Source organism: Vulpes lagopus, chromosome 3, assembly GCF_018345385.1.
Source record: "Vulpes lagopus strain Blue_001 chromosome 3, ASM1834538v1, whole genome shotgun sequence".
Classification (NCBI taxonomy): domain Eukaryota; kingdom Metazoa; phylum Chordata; class Mammalia; order Carnivora; family Canidae; genus Vulpes; species Vulpes lagopus.
This window is the reverse complement of record NC_054826.1, coordinates 105814326-105832906: the sequence shown is the minus strand read 5'-3', so window position 1 is coordinate 105832906 and position 18581 is coordinate 105814326. Positions and strand designations below refer to the sequence as shown.

The following is an 18581-nucleotide window of genomic DNA, read 5'->3' as shown; positions in this document are numbered from 1 at the left end:
AGATAAAAACAGAGAGGGAGGCAAACCATAAAAGACTCTTAACTATAGGGAACAAACTGAGGGGAGGGGAAATGGGTAGAGGGATGGGGTAGTTGGATGATGTGTATTAAAGAGGGAACTTGACGTAATGAACACTGGGTTAGTTATATGCAACTGATGAATCGCTGAAACTAATAATACAGTATATGTTAACTAAATTGGATTTAAATTAAAAAAATAAAGAAATGCAAGAAACAAAACCCTTATATTTTGGTGGCATACATTGAAGTATTTCTGGATTGAATGATATGATATTCGGAACATGCTTTAAATTTTTCAGAAAAAATAATGGCAAAGAGCTGAATAAAACAAGAGCCGAAAAATGTTGGTAATTAAAATTGAGTGATGGGAACGTGGGGGATTGACTTACCTAGTCTCTCTCTCTACTTTTGAGTGTGTTTCAAATTTTCTATAATAAAAAGCTTTTTAAAAAAGAATAATAAATAAAAAGGGGGTAAACTCTAATGAATCTGGCATTTCTATTAGGAAGAAGTTTGACCAGATAGTGTCTAAGGATTTTTTTTAAGTGCCTGAGGATTTTTAAAAAAAACATTATTTTAAGGTAGATACCAGAAAACTGTCACCACTTCGTGGAGTCTTTTTGGAACATGAACAAATGCTCACCTGCCTTTTTTTCACCTGCCCTTGCCTAGAGCCAGCTACAGCCACACTCCCCACGCCTGACCTGTGATGGCATCCCAGCCCAGGGCCAGGGTACTCAGAGCACCCGCTGCAGCATCAACCACCTCATCCTCCGTGAAGGTGCCCAGGTCAGCCTTGCTTCGGTCCACCCCAGCTCCCCTGCCTTTGCCCTGTCTCACTCCTTGGTGACCTCCCTTATTCCTGCCTCTTCCTCAGATCACCTTCACAGTCACGTTTGACGTCTCTCCCAAGGCCATGCTGGGAGACCGGTTGCTTCTGACAGCTAATGTGAGCAGGTGAGCTGGGAGTATTTAGACCTCCCTGCCCCTAGCATCCTCCTCTGGGGTCCTTGCCAACTAGGCTCCTCCTCTTTCTCCAGTGAAAATAACACTCCCAGGACCAGCAAGAGCACCTTTCAGTTGGAGCTCGTGGTGAAGTATGCCGTCTACATCGTGATCAGCAGGTACCATACCAGAATCTCTCTATCATTCTGATGGGGCTTGGAGAGGTTTTCAGTCCCTGCAGCAGTTGAACACCTGGGGAATTCATGTTTTGTCACCACTCTTTCTATTGGTAGGTGATACTGCTAACACCTACTAATCAAGTAAAAAGTGTTTATTGTGGGCCACCTATGATAATAATAATAATTGTGATACTATTATCATTACATCATACATTTAATAGAACTTATGGTTCTCAGAAGACATTCTTAAAAGCACCAAGATTGTCCTGGGTTTCCTGAGAGATATGAGACATTTCTCTGTCTTGAGGTTTTTACAGCTTTTTTGGGGAGTGAGGTTATCCTGACCCAAGGCGGCATCCCAGTCTCATCAAGGACCTCTCCATAGTTTTGTACCCTGAGGTTATTATGAGTTTCTAAGAGAGCCTAGAAACTCCTTTCAGGGGAGGCGTTGAAGAGTCCATAGCATTGAACTTAGCCAGCAGTCATTCTCAATGGAACCCTTGACCTCCATTGCAAGGAACAGATCTACACCCTGTAGGACTTTTAAGAAAGCTACTCCTTCCTTTCCCAGTCCCCTTTGGGAGGTATAGGGAGAAATTACCTGCTTGCTGCAGAGGCTGAGTGTTAGGGAGAAGCTAGATAAAAGAAAAGACTTTAAAATGCTGCTCCAGGAGGGTAACAGATGACGTGTTTAAAACTCAGGAGTCAGCAGTTGCACTGCTGGGGATTTATCCCAAAGATACAGATGCAGTGAAATGGCAGGACACCTGTACCCCAATGTTTATAGCAGCAATGGCCACAATAGCCAAACTGTGGAAGGAGCCTCGGTGTCCATCGAAAGATGAATGGATAAAGAAGCTGTGGTCTATATATGCAGTGGGATGTTACTCAGCCATTAGAAATGATGAATACCCACCATTTGCTTCTACATGGATGGAACTGGAGGGTATTATGCTGAGTGAAGTAAGTCAATTGGAGAAGGACAAATATTATATGGTCTCATTCATTGGGGAATATAAAAAAATAGTGGAAGGGATTAAAGTGGAAAGGAGAGAAAATGAGTGGGAAATATCAGAGAGGGTGACAACACATGAGAGACTCCTAACTCTGGGGAACGAACAAGGGGTAGTGGAAGGGGAGGTGGGCGTGGGGATGGGGTGACTAGGTGACGGGCACTGAGGGGTGCACTTGACAGGATGAGCACTAGGTGTATTATGCTATATGTTGGCAAATCGAACTCCAATAAAAAATATACAAAAAAATAAAACTCAGGAGTCAAGTTATGTATTTGAGCAGCCACTTTCTTTCTGTAAATACCTTCCTAGTATTTGTTATGTTCTAAGCACAGTGCTGTGGTTGCTTTCTATAAATTCATTTGACATTTAACAAAGATTTATTGTGCCTCTATTATGTATAATCTAATCCAGATGTAAGCATCTTCCCTTGTGCAATGTGAACACTCATGCTGTACAACAAGCCCAGGCTTAGTCTGGGTACATTCCCCTGTGCTAGTTCTGCCCTTGTGCCTCATTGGACATCCTCTTCCTGCCTGGTTTCACACTCTAAATCACACCTCCACACCAGGAACTCTCAGTAGCCCAGCCAGGTGCATGCTCTGAGCTTGCTTGCTAGAGTGTGCACTGAGGATCCCTGGGCAGGGGACACTACATCTAGGTTTATGTTGCTCTACAGTTCAGCTGTACTCTACTGAGTGGGTGAGAACATTCAGAGAGGCCTCCAAGATGAGGTTGGGGCATTTGGGGGGGGCTCACAGAGGACAGATGAGAATTCAGAGTAGAAGTGGTATAGAATTAGGACTGTGCAGGCAAATGGCAGGTACTTAAGAAGTGGAGCAAGAAGGGACAGAGGTGAGACCACCCACCTGTGTGAAGGGCTAGGCTGCTCAGAATGCCTCAGGAGGAATTGTTACACTGAGATCCAGCCGACAATCTCCTGTTAGACCTTCCCTCACCTCTAAGCCCCATGCCCAGAAAAGCCAAGAAAATAGGAGAGGAGGGAGGGCCTGTGGGAGGCCAGACAGGGGTAGTGTCCAGTAGACATTTGGAGAGACTTGGGCATCTGCCAAGTCTTTCCAAAACTCTGCTGTGTCTCACATGCACATTTAGTATCCTCTGTGCCCATGAAAGTCTGAAAGGAAAACTAAAGCACAGAGAGGGATGGCCTGGCCCCTGTTCCCCAGTGAGTCAATGGCATAGCTCTGGGTCCATTTCACTGTAGTCCCTGTCCAGTCCTCTGGGAAGTTTCCTCTGTTGGGAGCTTCTGCAAGAAACTTGCACCCAGCTTGAAGCCCAGCCTTGCTCCACAAACTCTCCATTATCCAGTATCAGCCATAGATTTCTTTGCAGGCCACCCCAAGGCTCCACTCACTACCTATTCTATCATGCTGCTAGCTAGAACCTCTTTAGGAGGCCCCCATGGAACTTCAAATACATCTGTGCCTCATTTTTCCCCAGCCACGAACAGTCCACTAAGTACCTCAACTTCTCAGCCTCAGACCAGGAGAAAAGCAGCCAGGCTCACCATAGATACCAGGTAAGTGATGCTGACTCAAGAAGAGGGGCTGTGGCAGGGGGCTGAGAGCCAGTGATTATGGAGGGAAATGGGATTTGACATGGTCTTTGTCCTCACTGTCCTCTTTGCAGGTCAACAACCTGGGACAGAGGGACCTGCCTATCAGCATCAATTTCTCTGTGCCTGTGGAGCTGAATGGGATGCCTGTGTGGACGAACTTAGAGATCTTCCACCCCCAGGTACTCCACGACTGTGTGCAGCCAAGCCCTTTACCTCATGAATCCCTGATGGCCCCATTGAAATGTTTGCTCTCTGTGTCTTCCTAGAACCCATCCATTCAGTGCTCTTTAGAGAGAACAGTGCACACAGAATCTGACTTCCTGACCCACATTCAGAAGAATTCTGTGGTGGTAAGAAGGGCTCCGGGCCGGTTCCAATTCAAGTCACACATCAGAGGAATTTAATTCAAAAAATCTGTATATTCAGATGCCTATCTGCTGAACAGCCTTCTTGAATTCAAGTGTGGCTGCTCTTCTCATCACTCAGTGATGTCTTCTACCTTTAAAACCATCTTTCTCTAGCCTGATGTTACTTCTCTGTCCCTAGAACTGCTCCATTGCTGACTGCATGAGGTTCCACTGTGATTTCCCCTCCTTTGGCATCCAGGAGGAACTTGACTTCATTCTGAAGGGCAACCTCAGCTTTGGTTGGGTCAGCCAGGTGTGTAGGCCCAACAGCAGAGTCTTTCCCCAGGACCAGATGTGTCTGTGCCCACTCTCAAACCAGGACTTTAATTGAACTCTGGACCTTTTCCCAGAGCTACATCCCCAGCTCCGTCCCTCTGTTTTGCAGACATTGCAGAAGAAGGTATTGGTCGTGAGTGTGGCTGAAATCACATTCAACAGATCTGTGTATTCCCAGATTCCAGGACAAGAGGCATTCTTGACAGCTCAGGTAGTGACTATGTGGTAGGCAGCAGCCAGGCTGGTAAGAGGGTTCCTAATGCTAAATCTGTTGTGCTGTGTGGGAGGCTCAGAAGCCTGGAGGGAGGAAGGATGAAGGTCCATCAGCAGGAGAGTTTTCCCAAGCCTTTGAGTATTTCTGTATCTCACACTTTGGAGAAAGGGAAGGAGGGGAGGGAGTTAAAGGTTGGAGAACCTAGGAAGAGTCTGGGACAGCAAGAATTCTGAAACTTTCTGATGAGATCACCTACACTCCAGGTGGAGACGGTATTGGAGAAGTATGAGGTCTACAACCCCATCCCCATTATTGTTGGAAGCTCTGTGGGAGGACTGCTGCTGTTGGCTCTCATCACAGCCATCCTATACAAGGTGAATGTTTTCATCCTGCTTTTGACACCACCAGCAATTTGATCCCACTATTCTTTCTATAGTGTAAGAAAGAGCTCAACTTGGATATAGGTGCTAAATCTCTGCATGTAAGAGGTCCTCTTCCACCTATGACATCACTGGTCCCCCATTATCCCCTGCGTCCATGCCTTCTTCCATGTCTGATTCTCCTGCATCCTTTAATTGCTGTCCCTGTTTTTTCCACCCTCTTCTTCCTGTCTTCTATATTCTCGTTTTCCTCAGGACATGTTTCCCTTCACAGCAGATTGTAACATAAAAGCAGTGGCCTGGATTTTGTGTTGATATCACCACTGATTTTTTCCATGAGTCTAGGCAGTGCCTAGTCCATGCTGAGTGTTGATTTCTCATTGTGAAGGTGATGAGAGATCCCCCTAACTCAGAGATCATGGTAAGGTCTAAATGACACAGTGTGTCTGAAGATTCTAGTGTAGTGCCTGAACATAGGTAGGAGTTCTAGAAATGGTGATCCCTCTCCATCCCCACCCTTCTCTTTTCCTTCTTCTTCTTTTTCAAAAAAGATTTTGTTTATTTATTTGAGAGAGACAGATAGTGATAGCGACTGAGAGCACAAGCACGGGAAATGGCAGAGGGTGAGGGAGAAGCAGACCCCCCGCCCCCGAGCAAGGCGCCCCATGCAGGGCTTGATCCCAGGACTCTGAGATCATGACCTGAGCTGAAGGCAGACACTTAACAGACTGAACCACCCAGGGCCCCACTTTTCCTTCTTCCACTGGGCTTCCTAATTCTCTTTTCCTTCCTCCCCACAGGCTGGCTTCTTCAAACGTCAGTATAAGGAAATGATGGCAGAAGCAAACGGACAGGTTGCCCCAGAAAATGGGACATCAGATCCTCAAGTTGCCCAATAAGCATCTACCCCCTATTGTCCATTGGACCTGTTATCCTCTGAGAGGTTTCCTGGCCCTCTTATTCCCATCCAAGTCAGGCCTGCAGGGGGAGAAATGTTCCATGTGAGGGAGGCTAGGGTCAGGCTGCTTTCTCTCTCTGGGAGGAAGCAATGTGTTCACACAAAGTGCCTTGCCTAGGAAGGGCCATTTGTCTTGTCAAGGCTGCAACTCGAAACCCCAGAATGAGATCCTCACTATGACCCTTGGTGGACTTAGTTTGGATTTCTAGCTACAAATACATGAATAGGGGCACCTGGGTGGCACAATTGGTTAGGCATCTGACTCTTGGTTTCAGCTGAGGGTCATGGGATTGAGCCTCATGTTGGGCTCTGTGCTGGGTTTGGAATCTGCATGGGATTGCCTCTCCCTCTCTCTCTGTCCCTCCCTGCTTGCCTACTCACTCTCTAAAATAAATAAATAAAATCTTAAAAAAAAAAGGAAATACATGAACAATAGCCTCAGGCTCTAGACTTGCTTCTTTCACTAGCCACCGACCATCTTTCTAAAATGTGGTACTAAACGAGCCACAATCCTCATCTATTTTTGGTGTTTGCCTATAATTTGTAGGATAACATCTGAACTTTCCAGCTTGATGTTAGGAATCCAGTTCCATTTCCAGAAAGTGGCCTTCAATGCACACACATGTGTCTCCCTGTCTCTCTCATTCCTGGTAAAATACTAGCAGTATCAGCTCTTTGTCCCAAGAATCTCAGTCCAGATTTTCCAGACTGAACTGGGAATAAATGTCTACAGATTGGAATTTGTAAACTTAGATTTCTGCCTTTGTCAGCATTGCTGGCTAGGAGGGATGAATAGAACTCCAGCAGGGGTATTGCCCCAATGTCACTTTGGCTCATCTAGCTCTAGCATCTCTCAGAGATCAAAAGGCCCAAGACACTTCCATTTTTTGAGGTTGCAAATACAGTAAATGAAACATGATTATCAAAAGTGTGTGTTTTAAATGTTTGTATTAACAAATTGCACAAAACCAATGTGTATGTACCTTTAGTGGGGAATATATGAAAGGTCTAACGTTAAGGCCTTTTAGGGATATGAGTCCTGTACAATGATGCTCATGGTGTCCTAATCATGGTGGATGCTGGCTAACCCTGAAGCCTGGAGCCATGACTAGAAAGTTAAATGGAGGGGAGGTTAACATCCTTATATTGGGGTAATCTGACTTCTTAATCTACTCACCGGATTCTCAAACTGTCACTGATGGGAAGCTGATGGCGATGTGGAGGTGGGCAAGAAGAAGGGGCTCAGCTAGAAGGTTACTAGAGTGAACCAGTACACAGGTGTTTCTTACAAATCCTAGGATGTAGTGAAGGTGACATTGTTTGCATATGGTTAGTGATGGAGGGCACTTTGAAGTCCTATATCAGAGATCTGCTGCTCCCAATAAGGTCATTCTTATTATTATGCCACCTATCTTAGCATAAGGCTCAAAGTGATGGTTGGCACTGAGCTGGGAGTCAACACATAGCAGGGTATTACCTGCCCTGGAGTGATCTCATTTCTGCTGCTACCTTCAAGGTATTTGGGTCATGTGGATGTTCTAATAGAAGTACAGAAAGGGGAGGCAGTTGATTATGTGATTTTAGGGGTAGCTGGAAAATGACCCTTCAATCCCACCCAAAAGTTTCTCCTCCATTCACCATCATAGGGTTCAAAACCCCCTTGGAGTTTCCAGAAGGACCAAATATGCAATAGCCTTGAGTAGGGCTTCAGATTAGACATTATGAGAATCCAGGTTTATATTGTTTCTTAAAATGTGTTCCATGAATCACTGGTGGTCTCCTAAATGCTAAGTTTTAGAGAAGAAAACAACAAGAAACAGTTTTAAACCTATACATCTCACACATTTGAAATGGTAACTTTCATAGAAATCCTGCTCTATCCTTAGTGTTGTATTCCTTAAGGTTGTCCATGGACTCCAAGGGCTACAGCAGTGGGCTCTTGTGTAAAATGAAAGCAACAAGTTTATTTTCACTTATTTTTTCCTTTGCATATTATTGCTTGCATTCATTTTATTTGCATTTTTCAGAGTTGCTACTATGTTGTATTACATACCCAAATCACAAAAATTGATCAATGGCTCAAAATGTTTTGATTGAAGCATAAAAATTGCAATTAAAAAGGTAAACTGTTATAACTTAGAAAAATGTCATCAAAATCAATATTGAATGAGATTCCAGTGCACAATTAGTGTAGGGATGGATAAATGCTGGGATGAGTGAATCTGATCCAAAATAGCAGGCAGGGGATGGGGTGACCAGGTGACGGGCACTGAGGGGGGCACTTGACGGGATGAGCACTGGGTATTATTCTGTATGTTGGCAAATTGAACTCCAATGAAAAAATACAAAAAGAAAAAAATCTTATCCAAAATATAAAATATATCTAGAAAATATCATACCATTGAAATTGGATCTTATTTGGTCAGATATCAGTTTTCTAAGGCTGTCATCCATTATGAAACTTTATCACATAATGGCTTGAAGCTATCAAAGATTTTGTGTCATTTTGAAACACAGCATAATGACCTCTCAGATAAGGCAACAAGAATTTCTTAGAACGACATATTGTAACATATTGCTTTCCCATCCCAAATAAATTCATTTTATCATTAAATACAGAGAAGACAACAAGACTAGAGTGGCATAAATCAAAGTTACTCTTATAGCAAAAGTATGTGCAAGTCATATAATTTCCAAGAAGCTTATAAAACCATCATTGAGGTTAATGTCTATACTGGAAGGTTGCTTTTGGCTGCGGGTAACAGGGGACAATCAAAATGCATAAGGTCATATAAAAAGCCTTCACACAAGATGTTACAGATATAGTCGTTGGTTAATTCAGACTCTGAACAATAACATTAGATGCAGCCATCTTTGTGATGCTTTTGTCTTAGACTGTCCTCTCATCATTGCAAGATGGCTGCCAAAGCTCTAGGCATTTTATCCTCAGACAATAGTGCCCAAAGGCAAAAAGAGCACTGTGTTGGAGGAGGTCACTGAGAGGACATGACCATTGGTTGACCTGGGCAACTAGAGGCTCCTCACCCCACCCCTGTTCTCGGAATATATACTCTGCCCACCATTCCCATAATGAGAGCCTTTTTCAAGGACACAGCCTTGAGAGAGTTATATATTATTCAGTGTTTCTGGATGGCACATATGCCTGAACCTAGTTAAGGCTTCTATATAACCTTAAGATTCTGGATGGCAGTTGTAAAGATCTACTTTTCTTGTAGCTGTCTAAGACAAGCTTCATATGTAATTTCCCTTGCTTATTAACCCAGCTACCAACCAGTCTGGAGTGGTCTGCCTTTTTTTACAGTCTCTGGCTTCTGTATGGAGGTCCATTTCAAATTTCACCCTGGGAATTCCTGAGGTTGCAAACCAACAATGTGCCAGTCAGCCAGGAAACTGAAGAAATGGGTTTTAAGAGTTGGGTATGACCTTTATGTGGAGAGGGGTGACCCATATGTAGGACGCTTGTGGACCACTGCATGAATACAGGATGTCCCCTAAATGGTGACCAGTCTGATGCTCTTGTTTGAGGAAATGCACAGAGGGCACTGAAGCAGAAAAGGGAAACACATGGCTGTGTATTGGGATGGCTTCTATTGTGGGCTGGGCATTAGTGCCCAACTAGAGGCTGAAACTTGTGTTATAAGTTGGGAAGAACAACTGAGGTTAGAGAAAGATGGACAGATGCCCACTACTCTGCTGGCCTCGGGGGCTGACAGACAAGGTGGGAGAATAGGATAATTAGTTGGAGATCCTAGCATGCTACTTTGCAAAGCTAGGAAAGGACAAGCTGGTATGCTCATGACAAATCCTGATTGGGATGCTAAGAGGTGGAATATCCAAGAAATTGAGGAATGTGAGGAGCACAATGTTGTGGTGGTTGACAGTGAAATGATGAAACACTTTATGCTGTTTGACCCTTAATATGAGGGAAAGCAAAAACACAACAACAGCAATACCAGCCATTGGGGCAGCCTCCAGTTCAGAAAACGTTCAAAATATACTCCCTCTGAGCTTATTGATATAGCTTTCAAGACCAGCAAAAGGCCAGGGACAGTATCCTAGCATGGCTAGTGTGGCTATGGGATATGGTGGGTGATGACATTTCTCTGACATTTCTACCTGAGCAGGCAGGAGGAAGAGAAAATGAGCAACATCAACACATACCCAGCCCTTCAGCAGTTCTTGCCTGATATACACAGGGTTAAAATTATTCATGCCCTTATAAATTGGATTATTCTAGCCTGCAGGGAGACATGGCTCAATGAAGGGGATGTCCCTCGGCATGCAAGACCCTATAAATCTATAGGTCTATGGAGGAGTTACAACAAACTCTTAGGGAGTTAGGAATGAGACAGGCTGTTTAGGCCTCTGTCTTTGAAAGCCCTAATTGTGTGACATTCACTGAAGGAATAAAAGCCAAGCTAGTCAGTCCACCCTAAGCACCTAATATGGGACACTGATATCCATGCTGAGCCCCATCATAAGACAAGATATTTTGACAATGTTGGACAATCTATTGCTGATCTGGGGGAAACTGACAAGCTCTGGCAACAGGTACAGACTATGGCCAAGATCCAAGACAGAGAGGGAACTCAAAAAACAGAAAAACTGTTCCAGTATAACCACAAACCTCTGATAAAAATAACTCAGAAGCAAACGTGGCTTGGCTTCACTGCAGCTAGACTCCACCTGAAAAGAAAGACTGGCTACCTCATACTGTACCTTAAAACCTGAATACCAGTTCAGACCAGCCCCACCTGCTGCTACCACCCTTGATGCCCTGCCTGCTCCAGTGGAGGCCTCAGGAATACTATCCTATTTAGGGTGAGTCCCTCCTATTCTCTAGGTATAGATGCAGATCAAGACCCCCTGCAGGTAAGAGCTGTTGGAAGCAATTGGAGATCTCATGTTGAGTTTACAATAGTTCCTCAGAAATAAATAAAAAATGATGGCTCTACTCTACTCAAGTTGAATGTTAAAAAAGATTTTTTAAAAAGATTCATTCATTTGGGGGAATATAAATAATAGTGAAAGGGAATAGAAGGGAAGGGAAAAGAAATGGGTAGGAAATATCAGAAAGGGAGACAGAACATGAAGACTCCTAACTCTGGGAAACGAACTAGGGGTAGTGGAAGGGGAGGAGGGCAGGGGGTGGGGGTGAATGGGTGATGGGCACTGAGGGGGGCACTTGACAGGATGAGCACTGGGTGTTATTCTGCATGTTGGCAAATTGAACACCAATAAAAAATAAATTTATTATTTAAAAATAAATAAATAAAAAGATTTTATACATTCATGAGAGAGAGAGAGGGAGACAAAGAGAGAGAGAGAGAGAGAGGCAGAGACATAGGCAGAGGGAGAAGCAGGCTCCCTATGAGGAGTCTGATGCAGAACTTGATCCCAGGACCCTGGGATTATGACCTGAGCTAAAGGCAGATGCTCAACCACTGAACCACCAAAGTTCCCCAAGTTGAATGTATTTTGATACATGATAACCTTCAGGAGTTTTCTGCCCCCTCCCCCCAGCACTATTGATGGATACAGAGGACAGATCATCATAGTGGAAGGTCTCTAAAACTACAAATTGGACATTCTCACCCTCAAAAATATGAGGTTTTAAAGTCTCTTCAGTATCAGTAAGCATATTGGACATTAATATCTCATAAAGTCAAAGTGTGCAAACCTCTATCAATGAATTCTGCCTCAGGATTAGAATTATTAAACCAATGCTGACAGTAAACACCAATTGGGAGCCAGTGAGTTTACTGCTTCCTTAAAGGATAACCATTGATGAGTTCTGGGAAGATGGTGGCATATGAGGATCCTAAACTTACTTCATCCTATGGACACACCTAGATAATAGTCACTTCAAGGCAATCAAACCAGAAAATGACCCAAAGACTGGAAGAACAGACTTTCCACAGTTAATCATAGAGAGAAAGCTATATCAAAGAGCATGGGAGGGGTGGAGACAGGGTCAGAGAACAAATTCCCAGTGAGACCAATTACAAATGGGAGGGATGTCACAAACACAGTAAAGAGAGAAGCAGACCATATACCAGGCATCTCAGGCACAGGGGACTTTCACTGGGAAGACAAGTCCCCACAACATTTGGCTTTGAAAACCAGTGGGGCTCAAGTTTGTAAGTTTCTTTCTTTCTCTTTTTGAAACAACCAGTGGGGCTTACCTCTGATTACTTTAAAATCAGTGGATTTGGCTCTGGAGATCAGAGGGAAATAAGAACCAGAATGCCAGTCCTTAAAGAGACAATGTAACAACTCCACTGATATACAGTGTAGAAGCAGAAGTTGAAAAGTACCTGGGGATACATGAAGGAGATTTATTTCCTAATCTCTGAATGTGTGCTGGAAGAGCAGGGATCTTTAGAAGACTTCTCCAAGAACAAAAAAGCTGCTGGTTGGTTACCATTTTTCTGCCTGCCTCTGAAGCCTAAATAGGCAGACACATGTGGGAATGAGCACAGACACTCTCCATTTACCTTGACAACACTATATGCCCTGCCCCCACATTCTTCTTTGGATCTGTCTCATTCAACCCATCCCAGTTGACAGGAAGTCCTTTAAAGTGGCTCCTGCTATGTCTCATTCTGCAAGCAGTCATGTCAGGAACTGGTGGCCACTCTGAAGTGTCTCCTGGCTTGGGAAGAAGGAAAGATACCCACCTGCACCATTTCAACTGTAGCCCTAGCAGCTGAACATTGGAACTGGCAGTCCAGAGAGAGTGCCCTGATGATCAGTGCATCTGCAATATCAGCAGATGGACTGGTGGAAGGCATCTGATCTGACTACCAACCTTGTCTACCAATAAAAACCTCCAAGAGGGTAAGACAGGGAAAGAGCCCTACAGTTCAGGTCACTGCAGCCCCAGCAAATGGATTGTGGGAAGGCATCTGATCTGACTGCTGATACTACCCAACTAAGTCTATGTCAACCCTAGACTAACCCTTTAATAGCACAGGGACCAAACTCAGTCCACAACAGGCAAAGTGGGTCATTGCTGCCAAGTGGACTAAGGCATATGAGGCTCATCCACAACACTAGGAACACACAATCCACATAAGAGATACCTCTGAAGCTTGTGGATTTAATGAACAGGGCACCACAGGATCTCTTCTTCATAAGGTCACTACATTTAAGATCAGAAGATATAGCTGACTTTAAAAAAAAAAAAAGATTTATTTATTTATTTATTTATGATAGACAGGGAGAGAGAGAGAGAGAGAGAGAGAGAGAGAGAGAGAGAGAGAGAGGCAGAGACACAGGAGGAGGGAGAAGCAGGCCCCATGCCAGGAGCCTGAGTGGGACTCGATCCCAGGACTCCAGAATAGCGCCCTGGGCCAAAGGCAGGTGCTAAACTGCTGAGCCACCCAGGGATCCCTAACTGACTTTTCTAATGCATAGATAACAAACACAGAGAGTTAGACAAAATGAAGAGACAGAGGAATATGTCCCAAATGAAAGAACAAGATAAAACCACAGCAAAGGAGCTAAATGAAATGAAGGTAATCAATATATCTGAAAAAGAATTTAAAGTAATGGTCATAAAAATACTCACTGGAGAATCTCAGTGAAGCCATCGATAGAGATAGAAAATATGAAAAAGAACTAATTAGAAATGAAGAAGTCAATAACTGAAACCAAAAGTACACACTAGAGGGTTGAGAGACTGAGGTGTTAGAGTAGTAGGAGGCTTGCCTTCACCCCTCCAACACAGCTAGATAAATATTAAATCATTCTGAATACCAAAGAAATTGATCTGAGGATTAACAGAACAGACTGCACAAGTAGAGGGAGACTGGAGGCCACATTGTGGAAGGTAGGAGGTGCAGAGACATGGTTTTTGGGAGAAATGGATTGTAGGTACTGTGAAGGGGTTGAGCCTAGGTTGCAAAGAGAGATGAGAGAGACATAGATGGAGATAGAGATAGAGATATAGATATAGATAGATAGATAGATAGATAGATATCCCCAGAGGGGATTGCACAAGGAAAACACTTCCCCAAACCACTGACTAGAAAACTAGAGGGGCTGATTTTTGTGAAATTTTTTTTAACTAGTAGCACTCAAAGACTGGTTTAGAGGTTCATGGAGTGTCTGCTGTAGAGCACTGAGAACACTGCAGCGTTCCTGTGGAAAAGAGATGCAAGTAAACCCGGAGGGAAGGCAGTACAATCTGAGGATGTCCTGAGATGCACTGGGAGAGAGAGTTCCCCCTTCTTGCAGCACATGTGAGAGAAATGGCATTGCTTTTTCAGGGACAAAGGAGCTGGCAGGTGTCATTACCTTCTCCCAGCATAGTGTCAGTACTGAGGGCAGCTAACTCAGACACTGGCTACTTAGTGTGTTGCTCCAAATTTCATGCTCCTGATCTTTGGTGTGACTGCCCTTCTGGGTCAAATATGCATTAATCCCAAAGTGGTGAGACCCTCCCCCAGGACACCAGTGCAGGACCCTGTCATACCAGGTCCTTAAAGTTTGAAGTTAGAAAACTCAGCCAGCCTGGGTGGGATAAAGCCCAAAGTTCAGTGCACTTCTCCAGGCAGGCAAGTGACTTGGACACAGACAGTGTGTAAGTAGTCATCTGAAAAATACCTAAGGACATACAAAGGAAATTAATTCAGTCTTCTGGGAGGGCTTCCCTGACAGCAGCAAGCACAAACTCTTCTCTGGGGACAAAGGAGCTCACTGGCACTGTTTCCTCCCACCCCTCAGCATAATCTAATTTTGGTAATTAGCACAGTGCCAACATTGACTGCTTAAATTGCTTACATCAGGGCAGCCTGGGTGGCTCAGTGGTTTAGCGCTGCCTTCAGCCCAGGGCCTGATCATGGAGCCCCAGGATCTCCTGGAGATCTCATGGAGCCCCATGGAGAACCCTGCATGGAGCCTGCTTCTCCCTCTGCCTGTGTCTGTGCCTCTCTCTCTCTCTCTCTCTCTTTCTCTCTCTCTCTCCATCTCTCTATCTCTCTGTCTCTCTCTATCTCATGAATAAATAAATAAAATCTTAAAAAATTGCTTACATCAATTCCCATCCCCTGCACTCTGCTCTTAATGCTTTTCTTGGGCAAGTGTGCCTGAGAACAAGCACAGCAGGCCCCTCTGCCAGAAGACCAGCATAAACCTCTGCATGCACCATATTTCCTGACCATAAAGTTCTACAAACTTCAACTCTAGTGGAGATAGCATCAGGTCTCTTTTAACAAGAAGACCAAAGCATACCTACTTAAAACTCAGCATACTCTGACCAAGGTCCAAGTATTCCCTATTCCCTACTGCAGGCAATGATAACTTTGCAGAGGGCTGACCTGAGGGATACAGCAGCCATAACACAGCAGAAGAGTGAACACATCATAGACCAGAGACAATTCCTGAAGCTCCAGGTTCTGGACATTATATGACCTCTTCTTTATAAAGCCATTGCTCTCAGGAGCAGGAGATATAAAAGGCTTTCCTACCACAGAGAAGACAGAGATCGATAAAATGCCAAGACAGAGGAATTCATCCCAAAAGAAAGAACAAGAAAAAATCACAGCCAGGGATATAATCAAAAGATATAAGTAATATGTGTGATCCAGAATTTAAAGCAATAATCATAAGGATCCTAGCTAGTCTGAGAAAGCATAGAAGATGTCAGTGAGTCCCTTACCACAAATATAAAGCAGCTTACAACCAATCAGGCTGAAAGGATAAATGCAATAGTAGATTTGAAACTGACTGTATGGAGAGACCACAGGATGGAAGAAGCTGAGAAATGAATAAGAGATAAAATAGAATTATGGAAAATATAACAAAGCTGATCAAAAGAGGGAAAGAAAAATCCTGAATCACAAAAGTAGACTTAGAGAACTCAGTGACTCCATGAAGCATAACATTCATATCATAGGACTCCCAAAAGAAGAAGAGAAAAAGAATAGAAGGTTTATTTGAGTAAATTATAGAAACTATCCCTAATCTGAGGAAGGAAACAAAACTTCCAAATCCAGGAAGCACAGAGAACTCCCATCAAAATCAACAAAACCAGGCTAACACCAAGACATTGTAGATAAATTTGAAAATACAGAAATAATGAAAAAAAATCCTAAAAGTAGCAAGGCAAAAGTAGTCCTTTACTTACAAGGGAAGAGAAATAAGTTTAGGAGCAGATCTCTCCACAGAAACTTGGCAAGCCGGAGAGTGACATGACTTGGTGAATGGGGGAAAATCTACAGCTAAGAATACTCTACCCAGGAAGGCTATCGTTCAGAATAGAAGGAGAAAAAGGGGTTTCCAGACAAAAACTAAAGGAGTTTGTGACCAATGAACCAGCTCTGCAAGAAATATTAAAGGGGACTATTTGAGTGGGCAAAAGACTAGAAAGGAACAGAGAAAAATCTATAAAAAATGGCAAAACAAGCAATAGAATGGCATTAAATTCATATCTAGCAATAATCACTGAATGCAAATGAACTAAATGCTCCAATCAAAAAACAAAAGGTGTCAGAATGGATAAAAAAACAAGACCCATGTATATGCTGCCTATAAGGGGCTCATTTTCAACCTAGAGACATCTGCAGATTGAAAGTGAGGGGATGGAGAACCATCTATCATGCTAATGGATATCAAAAGGAAGCCAGAGTAGCTATACTTATATCAGACAAATTAGGTTTTATTTTATTTTTTTATTTTTATTTTTTTACAAACTGGATTTTAAACCAAAGACTGTAAGAAGTGATGAAGAAGGGCACTATATCATTATAAAGGAGTCTCCCCTACAAGAAGATCTAATAATTGTAAAAGTTTATGCCCCCCAACTTTGGGGCACCCAAATATATAAAACAATAATGAACATAAAGAAATTCACTGAGTATAATACAATAATAGTAGGGGACTTTAACACCCCACTCATAGCAATAGATCATCTAGGCAGGAGATCAATAAGGAAACAAACAAGGGCTTTGAATGACACACTGGACCAGAAGCACTTAACAGATATACTCAGAAAATTTCGTCTTAAAGCAACAGAATACACATTCTTCTCGGGTGCACATGGAACATTCTGCAGGATAGATCACATACTGGGTCACAAATCAGGCCTCAATAAGTATAAAAAGACTGAGATCATATCATCCATGTTTTCCAATCACAATGCTATGAAACTTGAAGTCAACCACAAGAAAAAATTTGGAAAGACCAAAGCTACATGGATATCAAAGAACATTCTACTGAAGAATGAATGCATCAACAAAGAAATTAAAGAAGAAATAAAAAATGGAAACAAATGATAATGGAAACATGATAGTTCAAAACCTTTGGGTTATAGCAAAAGTGGTCTTAAGAGGGAAGTATATAGCAAAATAGGCCTACCTCTGAAAGCAAGAAAATCTCAACTATGTAACTTAACCTTACATGTAAAGTAGCTAGAAAATGAACAACAAATTAAGGCTAAGGCCAACAGAAGAAAGGAAGTAATAAAGATTAGAGGAGAAATAAATGATATAGAAACAAAAAGACTCAGAAGAATAAATCAATGAAATTAGGAGTCGGTTCTTTGAAAAAAATTCATAAAATTAAAGACCTCGCCAGACTTTTCAAGAAGAAAAGAGAAAGGACCCAAATAGGAATATCATGAGTGTAAGAGGAGAGATCACAACCAACACTATAGAAATACATTTATCAGAGAATATTATAAAAATTACATGTCAACAAAATTGGGCAATATGGATGAAGTGGATAAATTCCTAGAAACATATAAACTACTAACAGTGAAACAGAGAGAAATAGAAAATTTGAACAGACTCATAACCAGGAAAGAAATAGATTCAGTCTTCAAAAATATCCCCACAAACTAAAGTCCAGGGCCAGATGGCTTCCTAGGGGAATTCTATCAAACATTTAAAGAAGAATTAATACCTGTTCTTCCCAAATTGTTCCAAAAAATAGAAAAGGGAGGAAAACTTCCAAAATCACTTTATGAGGCCAGCATTATCTTGATTCCAAAACCGGACAAAAGACCACACCAAAAAAAGAATTACCAAAAAGGGCCTGATGAACATGGATGCAAATATTCTATTTAACAAATGTTAAAATATTAAGTTATTAAATATTAAAATATCAAGGGTTGAATGTTAAATTCAAATATGTTAGAAGTTTCCTCCCCACCTCATCTGAGGCAATCACTGTTCTATTTCTACACTCAAAGATTAGCTTTGTCTATTTGTATGAAAGGAATCAAACACGCACCCTGCTGTCTGACCTCTTTTACTTATGGCGAGGTTGAGATTCACCCATGTTGTTACATATATCTGTAGTCTGTTCTCTTTTATTGCTGACTAGTCAGCCCATTGTATGACTACTAAGCCCACTTACCTATTTTATTTTCCATTTTCCTCTTGATGGAGTCTGCTTTTTTAAACAACACCCTCACTCATGCTCCCCCTCAACATTGCTATCTGAGGTGGAGGTCTGCCTCTCTCCAGGCTCACATCCATGCAGTAGGGCCTCTGCAGCCATCTGTTTCATCCCTTCCACTTACATGCAGCCCGGTTTCTGAGGGTGCAGAGGAGTCCCAGGTCATCCTGGATACCAACAGCAT

The 18581-nt window shown here is 42.8% G+C and overlaps 1 protein-coding gene across 1 annotated transcript in view; it reads left to right on the top strand.

Moving 5' to 3' along the window:
- The window catches only part of ITGAX (integrin subunit alpha X), a 34213-nt gene extending 27359 nt beyond the window's left edge, over positions 1 to 6854 (top strand). Inside the window, 10 exon segments of the mRNA XM_041746831.1 lie at positions 693 to 809; positions 898 to 977; positions 1061 to 1144; positions 3619 to 3697; positions 3808 to 3915; positions 4003 to 4086; positions 4283 to 4396; positions 4529 to 4630; positions 4897 to 5007; positions 5814 to 6854. Coding sequence (XP_041602765.1) covers positions 693 to 809; positions 898 to 977; positions 1061 to 1144; positions 3619 to 3697; positions 3808 to 3915; positions 4003 to 4086; positions 4283 to 4396; positions 4529 to 4630; positions 4897 to 5007; positions 5814 to 5912 — 978 coding nt within the window. The 3' untranslated portion in view covers positions 5913 to 6854.
- Positions 6855 to 18581: the final 11727 nt, after the last annotated feature.